Source organism: Pseudopipra pipra, chromosome 6 (assembly GCF_036250125.1).
Source record: "Pseudopipra pipra isolate bDixPip1 chromosome 6, bDixPip1.hap1, whole genome shotgun sequence".
Lineage (NCBI taxonomy): Eukaryota > Metazoa > Chordata > Aves > Passeriformes > Pipridae > Pseudopipra > Pseudopipra pipra.
Genome location: NC_087554.1, coordinates 7027737 through 7055701, shown reverse-complemented (window position 1 = coordinate 7055701; position 27965 = coordinate 7027737). Strand labels below are relative to the sequence as shown.

The window sequence follows — 27965 nt, the reverse complement described above, 5'->3', positions numbered from 1 at the left end:
ATGCAGGACCACTTTAACAGAAGTCTCACTTGGTCTAAGCTCTTCTGCTGTTTGAGTGTTGTTCACTCAGAACTTCAGAAACGCGTTTCTAGTTTCCCCTCTTAAAATTGCACCTTTCAAAACAAGTTTTAAAAAAGAATCAGAAACAGGTAAACATTAAATGAAAAGGCAGAAAAGGGACTCAGGCACTGGACACATTTAAAAGATCAGTGAAGTTTAAATTTAAGCTTTTGCAAACAGGAGGTGGAAGGTGAGTAACACTCTAATTGAGCTCAAAGGAAGCTGGTTTTATACTCCATTGTGCAATATTGAAACAAAACAAGAAGCTGAACTCTTAATTTTGATCCCACTAACAAGGAGATTACCTATCTGCTTCAAGGTAGACATGCTTCCAATACCTTGCTGAATTAGACTTTATGTGATCTTCCAAAACACTGGACCAGTCTACAAAGCGAATGTTAGACAAATAAAAACCATGAAAAATAAGAACTGAGTCAATTAGCATGACAAAATTACAAGTTTATTGCAAAGTAAGGTGAGTTTTTGCCCTCAACAGCACATGCCAGAACTGTTAAAATTTTACTTACAGCTAAATGTTACTCAAAAATTATATCCCAGTTATGAGACCCAAACTTCATGTGTGTATGTGCATTTACTTTCACAAAAGACTACCCTGCATTTATTTATTAATGATGGGCTTATCCAAGTATTTTAAACTAAGTATTTGAAGGAAATCCTTAAAAAGTGATTCCTTAGCTAATTTATAGTTTAAGTATATTGGGAATAAACCAGGGAGTCAATTAAAAAAAAAAAAAAAGAGGACTCAACAATTGTTTGGGTCATTGCTGCTCATTATCACAGTATAATCCAGTTTGGAACATTCTGCTTTGGCAAATTAATTACCACAGTTAAGACAGGAAATCAGTCCACATCTTCAACTGGAGAAATTCCTTCCTTTTTTTCTAGTTTAGATACCTGCAAGTAAAAAAGGAAACCAATTCAACAGTAAAAATGAGCTTGCATTTAATGTCTCCTGTCTTTTCAGACTTCCATCACAAAACAGTGTGGAGCCCAGATTTACCAGGAACCAACAGTGGGATACACTCTAGGGCACAGCTGAGCTGAACAGGGTGTTAGTTGCAGTTAAAAGGTGAAGCTTTCTTCCCACCCACCCCTCCCTTTGGCTGCCTGCTCCCATCACCTCCTAGTTTTTTGTAAGTTTGGTGACTTCATTTGGCTGCCCAAGGAGTGAGACAGGCACCAAAGCCATCTCAGAAGCTGGAAGAAAACAGGGAGGCAGGCAAGACTGCCCTTTCAGTGACAGCTGTCAGAGCAGAGCAGGTTGTAAACCTGGAATCCTGCCCCTAGCAGAGAGCCCAGAATAATTAACATGACCACAGGAAATGCTTTTTATACTCACATACACAGTTCTATAAAACTAACCTTCACTTAAAGCTTAAAATTACCTTTATTAAGCTAAGCTGTTGTTAAGGATAACAGTATAAATAGTTTCAGAAAGGATTCTACAAACTCAGGGAGAGTAGACCAAGAGCACAAACTAAACGCAATGTTCTGCATGTTACCTCTAACTCTGGAAAATTCTATTCCATATTCCCCAAATCTATGAGGATATAGAGGGAGAGTCATATAATAAATTCCCTGTTCTTATGTTCCTCCATCAGTATCTGCCACTGGTTGTGAAAGACACACAAATATCAGGTTTTTAGAAGGCTGATAAAATTTTTGGTCATTGTGGAATGACCAGTAAACACTGGAAAAAGCAGAAGGCAGCCTGCAGACACCCGATCATTGGGGGTGGGTGTGCAACCTGTCCTCTGCTCCTCCAAATTATGCCACCTATTGAAATCCCAATGAACATTTTGGCTTCTAGAAGTTGTAAAAAGTGCGTGCTCTAACCACAGATCCTTTATTTCAGACAACTCCAAGGCAGAAGCTACAGACACAGCTACTACTGGTGCTCTAAACCACTAGAAAGTTCACCCCCTGGGTGGAACCCTCAGTTAGGTAGAGCTGAATGACATTAAGACTCCAAGGGCATATCTGGCAATTCCCAGCAAACACTCTGATCTAAACTTCCTCTTACCCACGTTCCTTCTGCAGCAAATACAAAGGGAATTTTGCACTTAAAAAGAGCAGATAACTAAACTGGTTTGACTACACTACAAACATCCAAAGCAGAAAAACTCTTTCCACAAATCCAAAGGGTTTCTCCATCATTAGCACTCCAAGCTGTTTTCATTCACAAATGAGCTCGACCTGTATCGTGACTCTTCCACAGGAAAACCTGGCATTACCTAAATAAAGGTGGGGTTTATGTTGAGTTTATGACTTATTTTCACAGGCTTGTTACTACACCAGAAAAACCTTAAGTGCAGATTAAGCCCCAGGAGCAGAACTCTCACTGAGACATTGTCCTAGAGAGTGACTGTCTTCAGAAATACAATTGTGCTGAACACACAGAGTAAGAGGAAACCACATTGCCTTTCCTGAATAGGGCAAGTTATTATTTTCCAGTCTTGCAAAAAGCTACATGAGTTATCAGCTCAGGTTACTGCTGAACTCTTATCAGTCCAGGTTACTGTTGCCTGCATAATAAAATCTTCCCCAGGCTTGACTCCCAGTTTTCAGGAATAAGTTGCAATGGCCAGTACCCTTGCTCAGCACAACTGCTATTACATACAAATCTAGTTAAAGAGTGTAACAAGATCCTGCATCATTAAAAGATCTTAATCACATTTACTGTAAGCATAAAATAATTACATTTTGGTCCAGACCCTACAAAAATATTTTACCCGACTCCCACTGAGGCCAAAAGAACTTTTGTCCTGGACTTCAGTGGGAAAAAGTCCAAAATGATGGAAAAAACCCCCCACCATACAGACCTACAATAAAGTACTGCACATGGTAGCTTTTATCCCAGGTTTCAAGGTAATAAAACACTATTACAACATGTCTGGCATTTCACAGAAGAAGGAATTAATATTTTATTACATACATAAACATATTCTTAAAAGCAACTGGGGTGTAAAATCTCTGGCAGAAAAACTTTCAAGGTGCTAAAATCCTTCACCCTGGCACTTTTGCCATAAAAGAGGCATTAAAAAAGAGTTTGAAGGGTTGGCTAAAAACTACAAAAAGTTTGGTTCTTGTAAATGCCTGAGCCCTTCCACACCTCACAGTGCTCAAACTAAGAATGGTACCATTACTGTTGTTTGAGCAAATATGCATTTGTGAGTCAACTGAAGTGAGGTTTAAAAAAGCAAATGTTGCAGAAGCAGGTGGGAAAAGCATTCACAGTGAATTCCTGCCTCTTATTGGCTTTCCCCACACAGATGTAGGTCAAGTCTTAATTCTGCAATTAGACAGATCCCTTCAGACAGGTCCTGAACTGAAAGTGAAACACATAAGCTTGTTGTCCTGACTAGCACAAGACTCCATGAGTTTGGGTACACTTATTAGTTCCTGGTCTCAGTAGATATATTCTTTTCTTTTCTTGTTTTCATAGCATTATGACAATAAAAAAAACCAACACCCAAACCAAACAGCCTACACTGAAACCAGAGGATTCTTGGCCTCGCAGTTACGTGAAAACAACAATCACAGTTATTTCTGTGGTAACTAAATTGCCCTAAATGCTCGTGGTCTTGTGCTGGAGATTCACTGGAACCAGGCTCAACCCACTGTGAGGATTTTAGATACAAAACCATGCAAGAATAAGAGGGCATTTACCTGTTTGTCTATACACCTGAACTGCCAGGACCACGTGGTGTTGTAAAGGAAAGGCCTCAGGTCAAACCTGTTGTCATCAGGGCTGTAGTTTTCAGCGTGGTAGGAAGGAGTGAGGGTGGTCATTTTATGCCTGTTAACTGAATACATCCTGAAGAAATGCTTGACCTTGGATGCCACCTGGTGTACAAAGAATATAGCCCTTAATCAGATGAAGTTTCTTAGTATTTAAAAGATTTAGAGGAGAAGAGTATTTTGGAGAGTGTGTTCTACCATTACACAGTGTAGATATTCTTCCAGAGCAAGAGCCATTTTTTGGTCTCAGAACAAATAACCAAAGGCTTCAAGACTAGTTGGCCATCTATATTTCAGAGAACAATTCTCCCTTGAAGGTGTAGTTCTGAAGCAATTATTTTCAAATTACCCAATTACTGTTTTAACAATTTGCAACATAGACAACAAGCTCCATTTAAGAGATGCAGACCAGCTCTTCCAGCATATTCTACTACACAAAATAATGAAAATAACCCTTTCAGTTAAAAGGAACTTGACCTTTCTCCAAACATACTCTATTTCAGCAAAAACATTATATTATTTTTATTTTTTTGTTGTTGTTACTTTTGGTGTATTACCTCTCTTGGAGTACAAACTTCCTTCCACATATTAATCAGCTTGCAGAACATACTGTATGGTCCAGCCTTTGCAATTTTTCTTAATTTGCCATAGATGGAGAGCTCTGCATATGTCATCCCCATATCTGCCTGAAAGCACACACACAGAAAGTCACTGGAAATCTTAACTATGGAAACTATAATTAATAGTTTTATGGAGCAATTAATTACCTCATCAGTTTGCGCCACTTGTCCGTCCACCAGGGGCTCTAACTCTGCAGTGGGTGGAGCTGACATGATACTGTAAGGAAAAGGTAAAAGGAAAAACACGAATTCTATCCAGTCTTATGAGTGTCAGTTAACAAAACAGTCTGGTTTGTTAAAAAAAAAAATCAAATGCTCTATTCAGAACTTTTTCAGGGCATAAGCTGCTAAAGGACTAGATAACTAAAGAAGTGGTACCTGCAAGCTGTTCCAGGTTTAAAAAACAAAGCATGTGGTTCAAACAGGTCCTTCAGTGGCATTAACACCACAAATGCTTGCACAGGGTTGTGCAAGCCCACACATTTCAGAACAGAGAGATGTGCAGAATACTTGGTTAGCACTGGAAGTATTACTGCAGTTTAGCTCTGGTGGCAGAGAAAACCAAAGCATAAAGCCCAAAATATGCTGCAGACAAACACAGCCAGGGAACCACTGCTCACCTTCTGAGGGCTGTGAGCTGGAAGTTTTCAATGCAATACTGGATGAAGTTCTTCAAATCAGTCTTGCTGATGCCACCAATGGGATTGATGTCAGCGCTGGAGCAATCGTACTTCGTCAGGTAGCCCCGGAGACTGAGCCAGAGAGGGAATTTTATATTGGCATTGAAAATAATAATGCAGCTGTAGTATAACATGTAATCATTTATACCATATAAATAGGAATTTATATGCTGAAGAAAGAAAGGGAGGAACAGATTGCACATTGTAATGTATCTATACTTAAAGGGCAAACATGTTCAGCTGCAACAGGGCTATCCTAAAGCCATGGAACTGCCTGCAGAAGGTATTTTAAACAATTATGAAGCACTGCCAAACTGCCCACACTAAGGCAATATATCTGATGCAAATACCACGCTGACTAATTAACAAAATAAATCCCAAAACACCCACAGAACCAGCACACAGTACTCTCACAGCTTTAGAGGTTAACAATCCCACAGTCATACAGGGATTGCTTTAATCTTCAAATACTCGGCTCTAATAACTCCAGAGTTTAAAATCTATTTTTCAACTCAAAGTTCACACCTAAATTCCTTATCCAGTAATTGAAAATGCCACAAATTGGGAAGTTAACCTAGTGAATGCACAGGGCAAGCTCTACTGAAAACAGCATATTATTGGAAAGCTATAGCAATACTTTGGCTAAACTTCTGAAAAACAATTTTCCATTCAGGCTGATTCTACTATTTCAACTAATTTCACTGTTATCAGTATATTCTTAGGTTTTTTACCTCTTCTGAGTAATAACCTACACTGGGATTTGGTAAAGTTGCCAGGAAATGCAGTGACCTGGGTTTAGATTTCCAATTTTCACCACCCACCTTTCATCCACATTGGCAGATCCCAGCACCAGCAGTCCCCCTGGCATCCCACGAGCCCACAGTGTCAGCTGAGCAAACAGGTAGGCAAGGACCATTCTTATCCTAGCCTGCAAAGCAAAATGAAAGAGAAATCAAGTTTACAAAGCAGAGTTAATTTCTCCCCAGTCACTTTTATTAATCAATTCCCTAAAAAAACCCATAAAGAACAAAATGTGAGGGGTGGTACTGCATGAACAGCGGTCTTGTGGAGAAGATGCTGAACACAATTAGTAAAGCCAGGTTCAGTATCTGTCACTGCCACAGACTTCCATGACTGAGCAAGTTTGTTCTGCTCTGAACTGCAGAATGGGGAGCAGTTGCCATTTTCTACCTCCTACAAGGATCCACAAGGGATGAAGTGTGCAGATAAACCATCTGTCTACCACCCTGTCTACTTTTACGGAGTAAATAAATCCCTTTATTCAAATACGTGACATTTGTAACAAATTCACTTTGCTTTTTTTGTCCCCTTTCTGAAATTCAGCTTTTTCCAAGGATGGTAATAATACCAAACCAACCTGGGATTCAGCCTCCAGCTCCAGCCACAACTGTGGCGTTAAGCAAATCATGACACTCTGTGACTAAAGCCTATCCAAAGAGCTGATCAAAGATCCAATGTTTGCTTCCAGAGGAGACAGCTGGATTTCTCCAGTAATAGAGGGGAGAAAGATCAAGCCCTCAAACTAACAGAAAACTACCAAATAAGATGACCAACACTGAGCCAGAATTGAAGTAGGGTTGCTGGTTGGATTGGAAGCTTTTTAGAATAGGCCAAAATAAGCCTAATGAAGATTAAGTACCTCCTGATGCTAAAAAAAAAAGAAAAAAAATTAAAATATTCTCTTCTACTTTCTAAAACCGAGGACATCTAGGAATTGAAATGGGTCTCTCTCTCCCTCAGAGACTTTTAGAGGCTGCCAACATTCATCAGGGCAAAGTGTACAGCAGCAGTATTTTGGGGTCTTGACCTGCCATAATCCTGCTGGACTCAGACTTGCCTGTTGAGATACTTTGCTGCTTGTTTTCCTGACCTGGCAACTGTCTGTTGGGATGCTTTTCTAAAAGGCACCTAGACCAGTGCTGTTGATGTGATACAGGCAGATACTCTTCCTTCCTGATCCTCCTACAGAAGTCATAAACAACTGGTCTCCTCCTGTAGATTTCTGCTGCAGACAAGCATTTATTTACTGGGAAGCCCACGAATCTTCAGGGACATACCACAAGTTCAGGTTGGTATTTTACCATTTTGTACTCTAAAAAAAACCAAAAAACCACAACCAAGAGGGTCTGACCTGATTCAGCCTCCACACACCTGCACATTCTGCAGTGCTAAGCTTTCTCTGCTGCTCCCTCCGTAGACAGAAAATCGGGGAGTTCGACCTGTCACCATGCTGAAAATTCCCACAACAGCTTTCACAGCCACATCTATGTTCAGGTTGATGTGATAGCTGAGAAGAATTCAAGCAGAAGTGACTCAACCAGCACAATCTGGCTACATAAAATAGCATTAAAAAGCAAAAAAAACCCACCCATCATGTGATGTTTTAAGGCTGCCAGATCTGGTAGGAAGAAATTTAGGAAAGAACAACACTTTCCAGAGGCTGTGCTTTGCCAAACACTTTTAAGTTCGCCTCACATTAACACTTAAATAATATCTGTAGTAATCCTACTTAACACACCTCCTATTCCTCTTATTTTTTCCCATTTTAGAATTTGCACGTTTGAGATGAAAGTCTTTGCCAGAACACGTGTTGTTTGTTTTTTTTTTTTTCCCCTAGCTTGTACCTGCCTATTTGCTCAGCCAGAAGTTTTGCCCTGTTGCAGGTGTCCTGGGAGGAATTCTCACTGGCCATGTAGCACGTGGTAAAGACACGCTTGCAGAATTCCCGAGGATCCTCGGGGATGTAGGTCTCGTCGTGGACAATCCTTCGGGCATCAGCCAGCACATCTGCATCTGAGGGCAGGGCAAAGCAACACAACAAGAGGGCAAACTGTTGCACTCCTGCTACCCAGGACGTGCAAATACCTTGTGCCTTCCTTGTATTCCAGTTAAGCTGGAAATAAGATGATTCCATTGTCTAACTGCCCAGACAAAATTTCGGGTATCAAATAAAAGAATTACTGGGTTTGCTTCTGATTTTGGACACGGAAATATTAAATCCTTTTGATCTATTAAAGAATCTTCGTAGAAAACATAACCCAATATGTACAAAGGCTTAGTTAAATGCAAAAAGTCTATTTAAAGCCAGTTTTAGAGCTTGAACCATGCCTAATCATGTTTTGTAGTGCCCATTTTAACAGAAGGAGAAAACTTTCAGGATAAACTGAAATCCCAAAACTACATCAGCAACGAACAATACTCCAGACAGAAACAAGTCTGAGTTCCACATCCAATTCTTAAACCCAAAATGAAAACTACTAAGCTAATTCAAAAAATCTGAACCTGCACATAGGTTTTTTGCTTGGAATTTCAGAGGAGATGCAAAGGACTCCATTGGAACAACTGGGAAGGAGTCTGCCAACGATGACCTCTTGCATCTACTACACCCAAATAATATTAACTTCTCTGTAACCATTATGGAGCATGGCTGGCTAGACACACAGATCTACTTACTTCCATTCTTGATTGCCAGGCAAACCTGGTGACACATGGAATACACTATGCAGGCTGTAGCAGAGCTGTCGATTCCACCACTAAGAGGTAGGAGAAATCCTGCCTTGAAAATAGAGCACGGAAGATGTTCCATGTAGCAAAATCAGAAAAAAAAAATACACTGTACCATTTAGAAACACATCTTGCAGTAAAAGAACGACAGGTGCATTGTTCGAGTTGCTTATATTCTACTGGGGAAAAGCAAAATAAACTCTCCTCAACTGGATAACAAAACAAGTAGTCAGTGTAAATCCTTTGGCTAGAAAAACTTCCAGTAAGTCTTTACCCTCTAGTAAGAAAGAAGAGATAATAAAAATTATTATTTTTCATATATACTTTACTATTAAACTGAATTATGAGTTCACATCACTCTGCTTATTTTACACATCTCCATTATACCATTCCAATATTTTCCTTACTGAAAAACAGTAAGAAGAAATCCCCTTTGTTAGGTAAGCTTGACTTGCAAAGAAAAGCACGATTCCTAAGAGAAAGGTGCAAAGAGCACACTGAAGTCACATTTGGAATACAATTTTTAAGTCTGAATGAGCTACCAGTGAAAAACTCTAACCTTGAACCTTGGACTAACATCCCTTTGCATTCCCAGCTGCACAGGATTGCAATGTGCCCTGTCCCTGTGGCACAGAAGATGATGTTTAACCAAGGCAAAGAACAAAACCAATTATTTTACCTGTTTGCTGCGCCTTAAATAGTCCCAAAGCCAACATGCAGGTCCAAGGCTGAAATTACAGAATATGATTATTCTAAGAGGGTTGTGGAATAATACCTAAGCAAGTCAACATATTTCCTGTGGTCTTCTAATGAGACACTTTCTTTACTTAAATCTAAGTAACATCTTATGATTATCTCTTTCTTTGGTTTGTTTGAGTTTTGGTTGGTTTTTTTGTTTTGGTTTGGTTTTAATCAAAATAATTTTCAAGCAAGAGATTCAGTGTATGTTTACCTGATCTCCTCCTCAGGACTATGATACCTCCACTGGATTGGCATACAGGTAGGTACAGCTACATCATCAGGACATGACAGAGCAAAATTCACTTTCACCCTGGGATAAGGATTTGCTTTACTTGCCTAAGTAACAGTACAGAAGAATTCGTAAGATATCGATTTTAAAGCAGCATATACCTATAAAACATCAGATCCATAGAACATTGTGAAAAATCAAGACATGCAAATACTTTTTAAATTCAGTAACTATTCAAACTTGGCAGAGTTTACCAACACAACCTCCCTAAAGGATTCTTACCGCCAGGTTACGGGATGAAATCTCTGCTCTGTAACTTCGGACATCCTCCAAGTCCAGAGTGGCAACCAGCACCTCCTGTGGAAAGGCTTTCAATGTCAGATCCTTCCACACAAACACATGAACAACGCTTGGCAGGCCAGGACTATAATAAAAAAAAAGTCGCGGGAAATCTTCCGTATGGATTTTTATGCTCACTCCACAGGTCATCTCTGGCTCAGCAGAATTCCTTAGATTAAAGAGGGAGCACGACCAACCCACCCACAAACCACAACAAATTTATGGCCCTTGTCAGATGGCTGAACAAAAGGTTCACCAGAAAGCTGTGGCAAAGGACAAGGCAAGAAGCACACTGGGGAAAGAGATGGATTTGGCACATAATGTGAGGAAGCGCCTGCAATTTTGGTGACAAATCTACTGAGAAGGCGTTTTCTGAAGTAAAGCTCAACCTATGAAACCTTTTGTCTCAAAACTGGGTTATAATTAAAACATTGCAACCATTGCCCTTTTTTTCTTTAGATAAGGGACTGTAAGTTAACAGGGTCTCTCCCCCACCTAGTGATTGCACACAAAAACGTTTTCATGAAGTTCTTCCACTGTGACAGCTCTTCCTCCCTCACAAAAGCAGGAGAGCTACTGCAGACCAGATCTGGGCAATCTGACTAAGAAAAAAGCTTGGATCCAGTTGAATAGCATAGTTAAAATACATCTTTTTTTAGTCTAGGGACCTGGGCCCAGTGTCTGGAATGTCTGGAACACTGAGTGTTCACCATGTGTTGAGCATCAATGTAGCCTTACTAATTTCAGCTGTAACTAGCAAGCTCTGGGGTGAATATATTACCACATCATCCAGTGAGAACTGGGATCCTTGTGCAACTGTTTCTCCATTCATGGAAATCATGGCACAGCCATCATAATACAGACGATCACCATCACAGCCCTTCTGGTTTGCGAAAATGTAGATTCCACCATTCTGGGAAGGAAACATGCAGGAAACAAGGAAAAATGCTGTGCAGAACACAGCACCTGACAGGATGGTAAAAGACAAAATGTTATCTCTGTTCCTGCCCTTCTTACAGTCTTCTTTGTACCTTGTAAATCAAGGCTGGGGCTCTCCCTTGTCTTTTGCAAAGGTACTTTGCATGTGATATGCACGACAGAAACAAGTAATGACATGGAGTAAATGCAGTGAGTGAGCTCTGCCCCTTTCACAGAGTTGAAAGTCTTCTATTAGTAGCAAGAATAGCCTGAACAGAGAGGGCAGAACTTCCAAACTGAAATTCTAAGTTCAAATTGAGATTAAGAAAAGGGGGAAGATGATGACAGAAGCTGTGTTTGGATATCTGAGGACAGAGCAGATACTGTTAAATATAACCAAAGCCTGTTAAATTACAATGGTCAAGCAGCTGCACATTTTTCACAGTGTAATGTACACTCATTGCTTTATTTTTGTCCCCATCACTATCAGTTAGGATTACAGTCCAATTACTTAATGTCTTCTTTAAAACAAACAGAACCTCCGAAGCAGAAAAATATTTTTTTAAGTAAGAAGATAACAGAGGAAAAATTAAGGCTGAGTTTAAACACTGATTTTTATTTCCCCTTCCTGATATAGTTAATGATATTTCCCCAACACAACGTTGCTATGTGAATGAAAATCGGGAAAGAAACTGCCATTTTCAGGAAATGAAAGAGACTTTTGGATGATTTTTATATGTTGACTGTCAGGGCCCCCACACTCTTTCTATATCCTGCCACAGGAGAGGAGACTATTCTGAAAAAACAATGAGGTGCATAACCTTTTTTGGATATTAAAATTAATACCTTTGCTGTGGCAGAATTCACCAAATCCACTCGGGTGTGAGCCTTTCGCAGCACGTGGTGACTCCCAGAAGAGTTGGTGAAGATTTCCACACCATCAAGTCCCATGTCAATATGAGGGCTGTCAAAGCAACATGGATACACAGGGCAAGGTCAGTTGTGGGACCATTCTCCTTGTCTCTTAATAAATCCAAAAACAGAACCACAAAAAGGAGATTTTTTGCTGCCTTTTTTTTTTTTTTGACAATGTCCTAAGAAAGGAATACTGAAAAAAAAAAATCACATTTTTGACAAACTACACCTTCTGCAGTTACAAGGAAATTAATGTGAGATTTGGAAATATATCAGGAACATTTTGTTTATTTTGTAAACAGCTTTCATGGTGCCACATCTCTACTCCACCCCTTTGTGAAAGGGATCTTCTTTGTCATTAGGAATAACTTTAAAATTGTAACAGGAATTAAAATAATAACAGGAAATATTACTTAGGTTAATAGGCTTTGCTTTTCCTTAGTGACTATTTGTTGCTTCTTTATGCACTGTGTGATGCTGGTTAAAAAAGAAAGCAGCCAGGACTAAGCTAACAGCTGAATTTTTAAGAAAAGTGAGACATCTAAAAGTGATGTTGCCTAGAAGCCTGTGCTCTGCCTTGTCAAATAGAAGAGAGCTCAATTTGTCTGTGAAGAGGAGTGGCTTAGAGAAGTTGGTCAAATCCAAAGCTAACAGGAATAAAGTAATTAAAAGACTTAATAACAATCTCAAAATTCTGAGACCGTGTACAGTGAGTAGGAATAATACAAAGTTATGATTGCTGGACAAAATCCATACTAAAAATTGATACAAAATACCTTTGAGCCTCAATCAAGTTACAGAGACAGATCCAGAGAGGACATTTCAGCCTCAGGCTGAGCTAAAAGCTGAACAGTGTCTGGATTGTGAGCACTACAGTTTATCTGTCATTTGTTTCCTCAGGTCACTTCTTTCATTCTGGTTCTTTTTGTATCTCTCTCCTACCTTCTGTTGCTAATTAATTTAGCTTAACCACCCTCATTTCTTGGCCATCCTGCACCTAGCCTAGTGAGATCTTTCCCACAATGTATTTATTGCTCCTAATTATATTTTAGCTTACTGTCACTTTCTGAAAGATAAATTACATAGAAGAATAATAAGCAGATCTTTTCCAACATTTATTTCAGGCAGGCCCAGGGTATGTTTTAGTTTATTTTTCATTTCCTTTTCCCCTTTTACCTATTTGGTGTCCAGAGTTCTTCACACATTTCTGCCCCTAGGCAGGTATCTTTGGTTGCTAGCACTGCATCCCCAAAAGGAACAGTTTCCTGGGAAGAAACAAGAACATCCTTATACATATGTAATAGAAGAATCTATTCAATTCAAAAAGTTAACAACAAATCTTAAAAAAATATAAAAATTGAATACCCATGCAAAATGAGTGACACAATATCAATCACATTACACCTTCCTTCTTTTTGTACCAAGTTTAATAAAAAAAAAACCCTCTAAATTACAAATTTCTGGATTGACTGGGATTTTATGTTGAAATTTCAGTAGTATCCAGATCCAGTGCTTTGCTTCTATCTACAAAACAGAGACTGTTTCATGCTGTGAATCACATTCCTGCTTAAGTGGAAAATACCCTAAATTTTAGATCCTTCTGAATCAAGAAAGCCAAATGATTTTTTTAGTTTTATTTCTTTTACTTAAAAACACATACCCAATTCCAGTCTCAAGCACAGATAAATGCAGTACCAGAATTGTGTAAAATAGGAAAATCAAGGTCCTGTATACACAAATAACTGAGGCTGATTTTAAATTTGCTTGCTTTGTTGCCACATACTAACATACAAAAGGTTAAATTATGCTCTCATTAAATGTAACTGAGAACTACTGAGACCTATGAATTTGCAACATGACTGGCAGCAGAATTTGATGTGCTGCAGTTTTTAATTGCTGACTGTGGGGGACACTAAAGTTAAAAAAAAGCAACCTACCTGTCCAGTCACTTCCTGAATTATCCTGGGTAGAAAATATTCCTCCACGTGCCTAAAGCAAGTTTATAGATTGTGAATGCATTAGGTAAATCACAGCATAAAAACTTACTCCACATTCTGACACCTTCTAACACTGATTAAAGAAACTGTACTGAAGTTGTACAGGGTTCTATGTATTTAAAAATAAAAAAGATATTTAAATAATAAAAAAGATTTTTAAATTAAAAAAATATTTGAAGTATTTATTGCAGTTAAATAAATCAGAAATGTTAAGATTATAACCTTGCAAGTTCTAGCTCTTTGCTTCAGAAATGCATGGTAAACAATGCTCCATCCTAGCTAGAAAGTAGACCTATAAAAAACAGACCATTATTTGCTGCAGAGATTTCAATTCTGCTGCTGCAGCTTCAAACAGCTGTGTTTTTAAACACAGTTTTAACAGTCACCAGCATACCTTGCTTTGCTCCACGGGGTGAACCACCTGAGTTCTCTGTAGTTTCCTGCATTTGCCAATGCTATTTTTGGTCTGATCAGAAGAATTTTCCTTAAATCACAAAACAAAACAGGAAGGGCAAGTTAAGACCTGATGTACAGCCAAACGAGGCTATATATGAACACTGGTTGAGATCAACTCTTTTTTTTCCTATTATGATGCACATTGAACAATTATTACATGCAAACACTTTTCAAGTTTCTTTTTGCAGACTCAAGGGGTTTTTCTTAAGTCTTTCAAGAACCAGTGAGAATTTAGTTTCTACAAATCCAGAAAAAAAAAAGAGATAGTGAAAAACATTAATTCTCTCTCAAAATTTAGTAGATAAACTCCATCAGTCTACATAGCACTGAAGAATCCTTCTTGAAGGCCAAATAGCTGTCTGAAAGGACACATTAATGTGTTATCGCACAAAACATGTAAAAAACTTACTTATTTAGAAAGATCACCCGACAGTTGTAGCGAACATTTCTGTGCAGAACAGGCCTGTGAAAAGAAGAAGCAGTTAGCAGTGACTAAGCTCATTAAATGAAATTAAAAAAGCTACAGAATCTACTTCACTGCACAAAAACTATTTTTAAGACCTCACTAAAAGGAATTAAGCAAAACAATATATCAAGTTTTAGCTTCTAATTTTTTTAATTCAAGTAGTTGTTTGAAAAAAAAAAATCAGAGTTACTGACTATCCTGCCAGTCTCAGATGTGTCAACTACTACCCAAGCAGTGGCATGTCTTAGGAACACAAGCAGACCAGAAGAGTCCCCTTGGCTGGGCCAACTTATTTAGTCAAACCTGACTTCCCATGATACCACCAGTCCAGTTCAAAACCAATTACACATTTAAATCAATACTAACACCTCGGTGTACGTGTTAATTTTACAGTTATAATTTATCACTGGTCACTGTCAGCACATGACTTACAATGGTTTTGGTGATTTTGACACACACTTAGGTTGCTTAAAGATGTCTGTCAGTCAAAGCAAGTCACCTGAGCCCCAACATTCCTAAAAGACAGTCAATTTATAAAGCCCTTGGTGTTACATCCAACACAAAATCTGAGCTGGGCCCAGCTGTTAGGGTTCCAAATAAATAACAAATATCCTATTTGTCTCCTGAAGGGCTCAATCACCCGAAATCTTTAAAAGGATCATCTTTCAGAAACTGTTTCACATGTTGCAGTCCTAGTCACGGTAATTAAGAGGGAAGGTAGTACAGTTCCTAAGATGCATGTGAAAGTTTGGTGCAGAGCCCTCGCTATCCAGAAACACTGGATATGCTGCAGAGGCAGCATTCCCTGAAGACCTACCCCTTTATCATATGTACACAAAAAAACCCCAAAACTTACATTCCCACATCACAGATAATATCTTGAGTAGCTGGAGACTCCAAAAGCTTTTCCAGAACTTGAAAGGAATGCAGGAGTGTGTCAGACTCATAATAGTGATCTGAGCAGCCGTAACCACTGCATACAAAAACATTAAGAAATCAAAAATTCAGCTAATTCAGCACCAGAGGTGAAGAACCAGAACTACTTCAGACTGTGAACATTTCACCCACGCAGGTAATTTATAGAGAAAAGGAGGAAGGAGCACTGTCAGCATCATCCCTACTGACAGCATTTAAAACTCCCTGGCGTTTTATATCGCCCCATGACACTCCTTTCAAGGGCAGCATACAGGCAGAACTCAAAGCGCCACATTTTCTCTGAAGGGAAACTCGCCGAAACAGGTTAAAAAAATCACCGGCATCGGTCAGGTTTCCAAGCCAAACCAATCCTGTGCTCGCAACTACAGCGCTCTTCTCAGCGCCGACAGCCGCACGCTTGAAGTATTTACTGAGCTTTGGGCACTGCGGGGCTGGTTTTCCTACTGTTTTTTCACGATTAACCGGGAACGCAGCGAGCCAACAAAGCGCTCTTACCAGATCTCGAGCTCCGGGCCGAGCCGGTACCGCGCTCCTTTGCTCCTGGCGATGGCGATACCTGGAAAAGCGGGGGGGTAAAGCCCGGCCCTGCCCGGGGCTCCAGGACAGGCACGGGAAACGTGAGGGAGGCAGGGAGGGAAGGCAAGGAAAGGAGGGAAGGAAGGGGGGAAGGAAGGAAGGGAGGGAGGGAGGAAAGCAGGGAGAGAGGGAAGGAGGAAGAGAGGGAGGGAAGGAAGGAGGGAAGGTTCCTGAGGGCAGCCAGGGAGCTCGGCAGATGCCGCCGCCGCCGCCGCCGCCACCACCTCACTCACTTCTGACAATCCTCTCCAGGTTGCCCTCAAAGTCCAGAGCCCACTGGTTGAGGGCGCAGGTGGCCACGGTCACGGCCCGGCCCATGGCGGACCCGCCGCCTTCCTTCCCGGCCGCTTCCGGGGCGGCGCCGGCGCTCCCGGTCCCTCCTCCCGATCCCTCCTCCCGGTCCCTCCTCCCGCTCCCTCCCGCTCCCTCCTCCGGCCCCGCTAGGAGCACCTGCTGCGTGGGAACAGATCTGACACTGCCCGGCCCTGCTGCATCCCCGCACCCGCTCTCCGCAGTTTTACCTCCCCACAGCCCGGGATAACGGGAATACGGTCTTAGCCAGATTTTTTTTTTTTTTTTTAGCCCTGCAGCTTTTTTTAGCCCTGCAGCTTTTTTTGAGCCCTGCGCTCAAACCGAGTGCGCAGTGTGAGCGGTTCGGTGGAGCAGGGTGAGATTTTTTTTTTTTTGTGTGTGCTGTTCGCATTTCAGCGACACCCCGGCGGCTCTCAGGGTGGTCATCCCAAAGGGACGGGGCTCTTCAGAGTCCAGTCTCTTCTCTTGTGCCCCTCATCCCATATTTGGCTGCCCTGAGCCTCCTTACATACTGGATTCTAACTTTATTATGTACTAGAATCATAGAATCCTTTAGGTTGGCAAAGACCTAAAGTCTAAGACCTGAAGTCTAAGACATAAAGACTAAGTCCGACCGTTCCCCCAGCACTGCCAAGCCCACCACTAAACCATGTCCCCAAGTGCCACATCTACATGGCTTTTTAAATACTGCCAGGAATGGTGACTCCATCACTGCCCTGGGCAATCTGTTCCAATGCCTGGAAACTCTTTCCATAGGGAAATTTTTCCTAACATCCTAGCACACCTTGAGGCCATTTCTTCTTGTCCTGTGGCTTACCACTTGGGAGAAGAGATTCCCCCCCCACCCGGCTCCCCCCTCCCGTCAGGGAACTGTAGAGAGTGAGAAGGTCCCCCCTGAGCCTCCTTTTCTCCAGGCTGAGCCTCCCCAGCTCCCTCAGCCACCCCTCATCACACTCATGCTCCAGACCCTTCCCCAGTTCAATTCCCTTCTCTGGACACACTCCAGCCCCTCAATGTCTTTCTCATCACGAGGGGCCTAAAACTGACCCCAGGGTTCAAGGAGGGGCCTCAGCAGTGCCCAGCTGGGGGGACAGTCCCTGCCCTGGCCCTGCTGTCACACCATGGATGACACGGGCCAGGACATCATTGGGTTTCTTGACCACCTGGGCCCAGCCTGGGCTGGTGTTCAGCTGCTCTTGACCAGCACCCCCAGGCCCTTTCCTACCAGGCTGGTGCAAATTATGCTGAAGTGATAGATAATGGCACGTTTTATAATGATCAGTGGAACACTGAGAACTTGCTGACAAGTCAAGGTGGCCCAATCCAGGTTAGGGACTCTGTGGATACCTAAAAGTAACAAGCTGGAGCTCTGTGGCCACCTAAAGTGGCAGGCCTGCAGCGCTGCAGGGCTTTGTTGTGACCCAGGGCAGGTCTAAACTGCCTCCTTGGACAGGAGACTGATGGGAGTCTACACTGGAGCCTACGGCTTCCCGGTGCGGGGAACAAGAGGGACAGGCACTGATCTCCTCCCTGTGGTGACCAGTGACAGGACCCCCGGGAACGGCCTGAAGTCGTGTCAGGGGAGGTTTAGGCTGGATATTAGAAAAAGGTTCTTCCCCCAGAGAGCACTGAACAGGCTGCTCCGGGTGTTGTCGCGGGCTGCGACACGAAGTGACTGCCTGTTCCCCGCGAGGTCACCGCCGCCCCCTCAAGCATTCCCGGGAATCCCTTCCCAGGTTCCACCCAACGCCCCCCGCGCGGGGCTCGAGCCGCCGAACCCTCCCCGCGCGCTCCTCGCGCCATGGGTTGAGCGCGCGCAGCCAATGGGAGGGCGCGGGGTGGGCGGGGCGAGGCGGGGATTGGTCGAGGCAGTGGGGCGGGGGCGGGGCCGAGAGGCGCGGCCGGCACCGGCCGAGGGTGCGTGGGTCAGTTGCAGGTTGGAGCGGGCGGCGCTGCGCGGGGACGGGAGCGCTGCTGCTGAGCGAACCCCGGCCGGCAGCCCTCGGTTTGCGGTCCCGGGTGAGGGACTCCCGGCGAGCGGCCCCTGGTGCGTGATCCCGAGTGAGGGATCCCCGGTGCGCGGCCCCCGGTCAGTGGCCGCTGGTGAGTGACCCCCAGAGAGCGACCCGCGGTGAGCGACCCCCGGTAGGTGACCCCCCCAGTGAGGGTCCCCCCGGGTGAGCGACCCCCGGTGAGGGACCCCCGGTGAGGGACCCCCGGTAAGTGACCCCCGGTGAGGGACCCCCGGTGCGCGGCCCCCGCGGGGTGTCGGGCCGGGGATGGGCGCGTTCCTTCCCCATCCAGAGCCGAGCGGGGCCGCGGCGGGAGCTCTTAGTTACAACCGTTTCAGAGCTTCCAATAAAAACTCACCATTCTTGAAATGCAAAGCCTGAAAAATGAAACAAGTGTACAGCAGGAATTCTTGTTGCCAGCACTGATATGGACATAAGTTATCAGAGAGTGTAGCAAAACTAGCAACAGAAATAACCTTTGGCTCTATAGCACCGCTGTGCACTAGTTGGTCATGGCAACAAAGTTTTGCTTTTAAACCCATCTGCTAAGGAAACCTTTCCAGAAACGTGAGATTATAATGCTACTTTTCTTGAGAAGTTGTGAGGCCTTAATACAGTGTACACAGATGAGACGCTGAAATAGGAGAGAGTCCAGTTCCTGCTGATCAGTGGAGATGAGGAATCAGGGATGCTGAGCAGGCTTCGAGCTTTGTGAGTTTTACAAGTCTGTAAGTTTTTCCTAAGTGGACTATTTCAAATCTGTTTTAGGAAGAAATACTATTTTCTGTTTTATCCACTTTCCATACTGCAATTTATCCCTCAAATTCAGCCTGTAGTTTCAAAAGATAAAAATCCTTATACTAAATCTTTTGGCCTCAGTAGCCAATTGCAACTTGCCCAGGGAAGTTCAGAAACAGCACCATTCATTAAATACACTGTTCTGTACCAGAGATCCCACAGAGATTCAGCTCCAGTGTTAAATCCCATAGAGTGTCAACTGCCATAACAGCTGATTTTTGACTTTGGTGAGATTATCTCCTGTTTTCTTTGGTGTAGCTGGCACAACTGGAGCAAGAGATCTGGGCAAAAGTACATCCTTACCGGGGTCCAGTACAGATAATGTTACAATTAATGTTACAACATTACAGATAATGTTAGCCATTTCTCTAATTAAGGAAGGCAATTAGGTACAGAAATTTATTTTCAGAAGTTTAAAGAATGTGAGGAAACATTTTTCTTTCCTTTTGCATTTCACATGTAAATAATGTGCCATATATAATATATCTTAAAAGAAATTTCCAGTTAGCAAGAAGTTTAATGGGTTAGTTTGACATCAATGTTTTGATTATGTTTTGTTGAATATAAGTTCATAAGGAATTGCTAAGGATTTTTTCCTTCCTTCCCTATACCCCCAAATTTCTTGTAATCAGAAAGCTATAGAAGAGTTTTTAATAACTGTTATTTGTGTTTCTCTTCTGGAGCCATAGGAATTACTGAGAACAAGCTGGAGTAATGTAATGAATTGTTTTCTTTCCTAGAAGACACCATGGCAGCCTATCAGGAGAAAAAACTTGCTCAAGAAAGAAAACACAAACCCACCCAAAATGATACTCAAACCTCTCAAGTGCAGTGGGGAAGAGCATGGTGAGAGAAGCTGATGACCCTAATTAGTCCTTGTATTTCCAAGTGCTTCATACTTAACTCCTAAAGTTGCTCCATTCCTGTTAATAACAGAGTGTTGTAGTGCCCTGCCCTTGAAGACTCATGGATATTTTCCTGTAGCAACAGATGCCAAAGGAGAGTCCTTCAAGATTTTTGAGGCAGAGAGTTTGCCAGATGGCTTGGGCTGAAACACAGTCCTTGCAAAAAAGGAAAGTGAATTGTAAAAATTGGTAAAATTTGTAGTTCCTTCAAGGACCAAAATATTTCCTGAGCTTTGGAAAGCGGGCATCCCGACATCTGTGTATTCCCAGCTGACAGCTCCTGCTGTAGCAGGATTTATGGCTGATAACCCTGTTCTCCCAGAGCTGAGCAGGTGTTGGTGGGGTGTTGTATTGCAGCTGGAAACAGCCACGGCTGCCTGTGGCTTTCCAGACAGCGTGTGGGACAGGCAGTTCAACTCCTGGCCATCCAAGGTCCATCTTTTCTGTCTTCCCAAGCTTTTCATAATGTTGTTGGGGCTCTGTTATCACTTCCAGCTGAATACCAGCTCTAGCCACGATTGCCATCAAAGCCATGAAGTCTGTAATTATTATCTGCTTTCCTGAGGGGAGATAATGTCTGATGTGTTGCTATGATCAAGTAGAGTAGTTTTATAACAGTTTGAGGTAAAGTGTGTTCTATGTTCAGTGCTAAATTTTTTATGGCTATTTGACCCAAAGAAGTGTATATACCCTGAAACATTTTCAGTTTTCATCCAGTTAGTCTGGAAGGGCCACTGAAAAAAAATTGTCTAATATAATTAAACCACTTCTCTACCTGAAAACCAGGGAAAAAACTACTGTGTTTTGGATTGCAGGGAGGTGGACTGGTTTTCCTTGGCAAGCATCCTTTTCCTGCTCCTGTTTGCCCCACTGATTGTGTATTACTTCATCATGTCCTGTGACCAGTACCAGTGCTCTCTGACTGATCCCCTCAGGGACTTGCTCACAGGGAACAAACACCTGTCTGACATCTGGAACAAGACTCCCACGCTGACCTACAGGGCTGCTGGCATCTATTCCCTTTGGGTGGCTTTCCAGGTACATCACTGAGTTATAAACTGCTGAAGGGTCTGGTTTTTCAAACAGCTCTTGGATGAATCCTTTTACACAAAGGATAGTGGAATGTAGCCCTGGCATTTACTCTTGATTGTTTCTCACTTTCCATGGATTTTGGAATCCAAGTGAAGCTTATGGACTGGATAAATAAGTGTATGGGGAATATACACAAATGTTCTTTGTGAGACATAATCCTTGATGAAGGTACTATAGAAAAACAATACCCACTTTTTAAAAATTCATACCCAATAAAGCACTGCAGAAGGGCTGATAGTTTCTGTAGGCAGGCAGTAAAAGAAGGCTGTCAAATGAAATTTAACTTATATGTGTGAAATATCTTCGAACTTAGCAAACATATTTTTTTTCCTAATTGGGAAACACTTATAACTCAGATTAATTTCAAAATAAAAGGATGAGGACCTGAACCTATTTAGCAGTTGTTCTGCCTCCCCACCAAAAAAGGATTAACAACCTGTCAGGAAATACATCTTTAGAGTTGTGTATTAACTTGGATGTATTACTAGTCTAAAATCACAACGGCTAAATATTGCCATATGTGCTTATCCAATATTTATTAGAAACTGCAGAGTACATATATATATATAATAGTACTATGAGGGGTTTTGTCTTGTCTGTTAATACAGTCTCTCTCTTCTAGGTGGTTTTGTATGTGTTTGTTCCTGATTTCTGCCATAAATTTCTTCCTGGATATGTGGGCGGTGTGCAGGAAGGTGCTGTCACCCCTGCTGGTAAGGTCTTCCTTAGAATACACTCACACCATCCAGTCTTTTAAAATTAGAGTATTTCTGTACTTACAGTCTTTAACAGCCCATTTGTGGCTGGAGGAAATGTGGATGTCATTGCCCTCACCTCCCTCACGTGCTCACTTGAAAGCCAAATAGAAAGCAGCCTGTGTCCTCTTGTAGAATAAATTATAGAATTTCTCTCTCTTACTGTCAGTAAAACTATTGATACAGCAGGCAGCACACCAGCAATGGAAAAGTTGATAATTTTGGCACTTAGAATCATCAGTGGACTGATGTGACGAGGCAGTTGTACCTGTTGGAGCTACATTAGCCCAAGAGACTGGAACCAAATGGGTGATGTGAAGCAAGTGTTGGAAGGGGTCGCTTAGTTTCATCAGTTTTGGGGGAGATTCTAAATTCGGTTTTGTGAGGAGAAAACTCAGCCTAACAAAGCCTAATGGTTACAGCAGAGCCTAAGGTAACCTTCAGAAAAGTGAGGTCATGTCGTGAGCACTTGCTTGAGCTTCTCTACACAATAAAAAGCTGTATTAATGTAGTGTCGCTGAAGAGTCCATTCTTTCTTTATATTTTAGGTGTAGTGAATAAATATGAAATCAATGGACTTCAGGCCTGGATCATTACCCATGTGCTTTGGTTTGCAAATGCCTATTACTTCCACTTCTTCTCCCCTACCATCATTTTTGACAACTGGATTCCTCTGCTGTGGTGTGCCAATATCCTGGGATATGCAGTTTCCACGTTTGCCATGATTAAAGGCTACTTCTTCCCTACCAATGCCAAAGACTGGTATGTGACTTTGAGTAATGAGAGAATGCTAGTTATTAAGTAGTTAAATGAAAATTGGACATATAAATTGAATGACTGGCACAAATAATATATAAGCTAATATTTTACTGTGATTCTTTGCTTCACTGGCACCATCCTCCATGTTTCACACATGCGATGGCAGCGTCAGTGTCACAGATACCTCCACCCTATAAATAAAGTTATAGTTAGACTGTTCAAAAGCATTACAAAGAGTAAAGTAGGACACTTCTGAAATTCTAAAATTTATCTCTATTAATGTAATGCTTCAGTTGGGTCAGTTTGTGTTGTCTTGCACCACCTTATGTGAGTTTATGATTTTTATTATCACTACATCACATTAATCTGAAATGTGTAGTCACAATAATAATTGCCTGTACTTGTGTATAACTGTGCACTTTTCTATTTTTTCGTGCTTTCCAGCAAATTCACTGGCAACTTCTTTTACGACTACATGATGGGCATTGAATTTAACCCTCGAATAGGAAGGTGGTTTGATTTCAAGCTCTTCTTCAATGGGCGCCCTGGGATTGTAGCCTGGACTCTAATTAACCTTTCCTATGCTGCCAAGCAGCAGGAGCTGTATGGCCAAGTGACAAACTCCATGATCCTTGTCAATGTCCTTCAGGTAAATGCAAAGGAGGAAATTAAGAAACCCGTTTGGAAATGAACTCATATTAAAGTAGGGAAAAACCTCCTTCCATGGAAATTAAACTTAGACAGGAAATTAAACTGGCCTGAACAAAATTCATCACTCAGTGATGAATTAGTGGGACTTCTTTGGACACTTGTATTGGTTTCCTTGGACACTTGTGTTCCTTCAGAGAGCCACTGGAAACACTACTGTTCCCTCAGAGTGCCACCAGTGCCTTGGTCGTGTCTGCACCAGATTTCAGTGGAAACGTCAGTGGAAACTTTTCCAAGCCTCTGTTCTGGACACAGGCATAGCCTGATCTTGAATCCAGATTAAACAGAGACAAATTCTGTGGCTTTAGATGGAGCAAGATTGGGTGTTTTTTTTCTGAGGGCAGCACTACACCTGACTTTGTGTGTGTGAGAGTGTGAGAGACAGGCAGAACTACAAATGCCTGCACACCTCAAAACAGTCTGTGTGGTGCTGTGCTTTCTACTGAAGAGACCCCAAGGTAATAAATACAGGGCACAGTTTGGATTTGCTCACTGATCTGTGTAAATGAAAGCCTGTCCAGTGAAAGCTCTATCCCCCCTCTGTGTAACAACATGGCTCTAAGCTGGAGAGCAGTCGGGGTGGTCAGTTGTGAGTTCACTGCAGAAGTGTGTCCTTACATAGTACTATCCAGATAGATTGTATTGGTGTGATATGTTCTTCTTACTACCCTGTTTTTCAAGTGTTAGCATGGAATTCACAAGTGAATTTTGAGATCATATCCCAAGACAGCACAGAGATTAGGCTGATGCTCTTGAACAGGGTAAGTGGTGACTGTGCTCTGTTATTAACGGGAAATTGTTCTGTTGCAGGGTATTTATGTTGTGGACTTCTTTTGGAACGAAGCCTGGTATTTGAAAACCATTGATATCTGCCATGATCATTTTGGATGGTATTTGGGCTGGGGAGACTGTGTTTGGCTGCCTTACCTCTATACTCTGCAGGTAAAAATGTGTACAATCCATACTTGGGCTAAAAGGAAAGAACTTTTCCAGAAACATTCTGCCCAGCAGCATAATTTGTACCTTAAATAATTATTAGACAGTTTGAGTGTTGAGAATCCATTACAACATTCCTTGCAACAATTCACTTGTAGGAAGGTTTACTGTCCATGCATGGAATTGACATCTTTTCCTTCTTTTGGGCCTTTTTCTGTCACTGTCTATTTTGTCTGTGTATTTTTCTAAATCCTTTGTTTCTTTTTGTGCTGCTGCATGTTGAAGGTCTTGTGGTTGGTGATGGTTGGTTTGGCTTTTGTTGTTTGGTTTTTTCCCTTCTCTCCTGCTTTGTTTGCATCCTGGCAACTTCTCTCTTCTTGTTTCACGAAAAAGTGCAATCTTAGAGAGAGAAAGAGAGAAGGCAAATGTAGGATGCAGAGTTTTGTGCAAGTTTTCCACAGCTGAAGTGGTGGGAAGTGGGTTTTTCCATCCTTTCTTCTCATCTGTTGTGGGTCACTGTAGTCAAGTAACTGGTCTGGCATCCTGAGCACATATTGCAAGTTTTGTTTGTATTTTGTTTTTTGTGTATTTGTATTTTGTTTGCAACTGTTGTCTCTGTGCTCCCCAGGGTTTGTATTTGGTTTACCACCCCGTCCAGCTGGGCACAGCCAACGCCGTGGGCGTGTTGATGCTGGGCTTGATTGGCTACTACATCTTCCGAGCTACCAACCACCAGAAGGACCTTTTCCGTCGTACAGACGGGAACTGCAGGATCTGGGGGAAGAAACCCGAGTACATCGAGTGCTCCTACATGTCTGTGGATGGCACCAAGTACTACAGCAAGCTGATGACCTCGGGATTTTGGGGGTGGGCTCGTCACTTCAACTACACAGGAGACCTGCTGGGCTCGCTGGCCTACTGCCTGGCCTGTGGCTTTGCACACATCTTGCCTTACTTCTACATCATTTACATGACCATTCTGCTCACCCACCGCTGCGTCAGGGACGAGCACCGTTGTTCCAGCAAATATGGGAAGGACTGGACGCGCTACACCGCTGCGGTGCCCTACCGGCTCATCCCTGGGGTGTTTTAAGGCTGACACGGAATCCAGGGAAAAGAAAGAAGAAAGGGGTTTTGTTTTTTGGGTTTTTTTTTTGTTTTTTTGAGGTGAATGGAGTTTATTCACACAGGTAAACTAATACCAAGGTTTTGTGAAGGACATTCTGTGCTGTTCTGAAGGAGAAAAGGCGGCTGGACAATAATCCTTGCTGTACTGGAGGAACGTGCAGGCAATGCTGTGCTTAAAGTAAATGAAATGAGGCACTGAAATGCCTCGTTTTTTAGAAAACTCTTCTACCTGGAATTCCCTCCTGTACCTCCCTAGCTCCCAAGTTACCTTGGAGATGAAAAGTTGCATGTATTGAGAGTTCTGAAATCCCCCAGAGCTGGGAAGTGGCCTTACCTTTCCCAGTAGCAGAGTTCTGGAACCAGTTTCCAGTGATTTAGGAGAGGAGGAAAGTAGTTCTGTGATATCTTTATGACAGAAGTTGTCTGCTGCAGTTGCTTGTGACAGTCAGAACCTACAGTCAGTAACAAGCCCAGAGGAGGATTTATTCTTTGTTGCTTTTCGGAGAAATACCGAACTGGAGACGCTGATGTTAAATCATGGTTAGAATCTAAAGGAAATGTTTGTGAAAGCTGGTATAAATCAGTCTAGCTCAAAAGTGACATTCTCAGCCCCTGAGAATATGGTATGCGACCAACTGAGTATTATTTTGATGCTGAAACGAAATCTTGCTTTGTGCAGATGCTGAGTTCTGCTGGTTTGGGCTGGGGTAGAGTTAAATTTCTCATAGTAGCTGGTGTGGGGCTGGTTTTGGCTTTGTGCTGAGACTGTTGATAATGCAGAGATGTTCTTATTGCTGAGCAGTATTTACAGTGTCAGGGCCTCTTCTGCATCTCACCCACTGGGGAGTGGGCTGGGGGTGCACAAGCAGTTGGGAGGGGACACAGGTGGGACAGCCCTGTGGCATCATGCTCAGGCAAGAAAGAAGGGGGGATTGTTCAGAGTGGTGTTGTTTGTCTTCCTAAGTCACTGTTACATGTGATGGAGCCCTGTTTTCTTGGAGGTGGCTGAACACCTGCCTGCAGATGGGAAGTGGGGAACGGATTCCTTATTTTGTTTGTTTGTGTGCACAGCTTTTCCTTTACCTATTAAACTGTGTTTATCTCAGCCTGAGTTTTCTCACTTCTCTGATTCCCTCCCCCATCCCACTGCAGGGCAGCGAGAGGGTGGCTGTGTGGGGCTGAGTTGCCAGCTGGGGTTAAAGTATGAGGGTCCTTTTTGGTGCCCAGCATGGGGCTGGAAGAGTTTGAGAGAACAACAGGTTGGATTGGAATGTGCTAAACTGGATTTGTAGCTGTTAGTGCTGTTTAGCTGTTCACTGACAGGCTCCTGTGCTGGTCAAGGGCTCACTGGTTGTTAGTTATTAGTGCTCGTTAGTGGCTTAATTTGGGTTTTGCTGGTTCTCATCTTACTGTGCTGTGCCTGGGGACACTCTGGTGGCAACAGTGGTGACACACCTGAGCTGGCAGGTGGCCAGGCATCACTGCTGTTTCTGTGCTGCTGTGCTGGGCAGTCTGGAACTCCAATGTGAACTCCAACTGAAGGAACTGTGACCTGTGGATCAGTGCACATGGGAGCAGGACACCCCAAAGCTTCAGTGGCTGTGGATAAGCCCAAGGGCAAGCCTGAAGGATCTGTGGTTGTGGATAAATCCATGGTGCAGCAGGTACACCTTGAAGCATCAATGCCTGTGCATGGGGTCATGGAAAATCCCATGACAGAGCAGGAACTGCAGCCATGGGTAAGGCCATGTCAAATTCTGCAGAGTGGTTCGAAAACTTCGTTCTGTACAGTTTGTGTAAAATCACGTTTGTAGAAATGGAAGAAATAAATTCTTAGTTTAAAGACAAACCCCAGGGCCCAATCCATGGCTCCCAGGAATCTGCAGCAGTGCCATAGGATATGACCCTCCACACGTTGCTGCACAAGATCCTGCAGTGCAAAGGCAGGTGTTCCCAACTCCAGGGCTCTCTCCCGATCCAGGATGGCAGGAGCAGGAGAAGGAATATCTTGGCACCACAGTTACTTTCTGGCAAGAGACTCCATCCCTCCCAGAGCCTCTGGGAGACCTGCTGGAGTCAGTCAGACACAGGAGCCTCTCTGAACAGGTCTCCCTGCTGCCTAGGAGGGGCAGGCAGCAGCAGAGCCCGCTCCTCCCTGAGGATGCACATGGCCAGGAAAAGCCTGGAATTAAGAATGGGAGCCCAGGCCATTGCAGTAAGGCATTCCCAGGAGCAGTTGGTGGTGCAGCAGCAAGTGTCCTGGAGCTGCCACTGCCCAATCCATGCTTCCCAGGATGCTTCCATATAGGAAGAGGCTACGAGTGGTGCGGGACAAGATCT

General features: G+C 42.8%; 2 protein-coding genes across 2 annotated transcripts; one reads left to right on the top strand and one right to left on the bottom strand.

The window, feature by feature from the left end:
• Nucleotides 1–498: 498 nt before the first annotated feature.
• NADSYN1 (NAD synthetase 1) lies at nucleotides 499–16609 on the bottom strand. Its single transcript, XM_064657201.1, has 21 exons — nucleotides 16454–16609; nucleotides 16140–16200; nucleotides 15565–15681; nucleotides 14652–14705; nucleotides 14181–14270; nucleotides 13727–13778; nucleotides 12966–13054; nucleotides 11721–11838; nucleotides 10738–10869; nucleotides 9900–9974; nucleotides 9600–9724; nucleotides 9327–9375; nucleotides 8597–8699; nucleotides 7768–7936; nucleotides 7295–7430; nucleotides 5944–6050; nucleotides 5063–5194; nucleotides 4590–4659; nucleotides 4380–4508; nucleotides 3751–3927; nucleotides 499–975 (listed from the first exon to the last, which is right to left on the bottom strand). Exons 1-21 carry the CDS (start codon nucleotides 16536–16538, stop codon nucleotides 922–924), a joined length of 2124 nt encoding a protein of 707 aa, XP_064513271.1. The 5' UTR covers nucleotides 16539–16609; the 3' UTR covers nucleotides 499–921.
• Nucleotides 16610–19142: 2533 nt separating this feature from the next.
• DHCR7 (7-dehydrocholesterol reductase) lies at nucleotides 19143–26730 on the top strand. The gene is made up of 8 exons (XM_064657200.1): nucleotides 19143–19235; nucleotides 20088–20188; nucleotides 21063–21285; nucleotides 21962–22052; nucleotides 22643–22856; nucleotides 23298–23502; nucleotides 24372–24503; nucleotides 25126–26730. Exons 1-8 carry the CDS (start codon nucleotides 19233–19235, stop codon nucleotides 25588–25590), a joined length of 1434 nt encoding a protein of 477 aa, XP_064513270.1. The 5' UTR covers nucleotides 19143–19232; the 3' UTR covers nucleotides 25591–26730.
• The last annotated feature ends 1235 nt before the right edge of the window (nucleotides 26731–27965 follow it).

What these genes read in the sequence shown, in the direction of transcription:
- NADSYN1 (XM_064657201.1), bottom strand. Translation starts at nt 16,538, where the DNA reads ATGGGCCGGGCCGTGACCGTGGCCACCTGCGCCCTCAACCAGTGGGCT. An exon ending in CCTGGAGAGGATTGTCAGAA is followed by an intron (nt 16,201 to 16,453) that starts GTGAGTGAGGTG and finishes CCGCTTTTCCAG; the next exon opens with GTATCGCCATCGCCAGGAGC. An exon ending in AGTTCTCACTGGATGATGTG is followed by an intron (nt 9,975 to 10,737) that starts GTAATATATTCA and finishes GCCTTTCCACAG; the next exon opens with GAGGTGCTGGTTGCCACTCT.
- DHCR7 (XM_064657200.1), top strand. An exon ending in GTGCAGTGGGGAAGAGCATG is followed by an intron (nt 20,189 to 21,062) that starts GTGAGAGAAGCT and finishes TTTGGATTGCAG; the next exon opens with GGAGGTGGACTGGTTTTCCT. An exon ending in CCCTTTGGGTGGCTTTCCAG is followed by an intron (nt 21,286 to 21,961) that starts GTACATCACTGA and finishes TCTCTCTTCTAG; the next exon opens with GTGGTTTTGTATGTGTTTGT.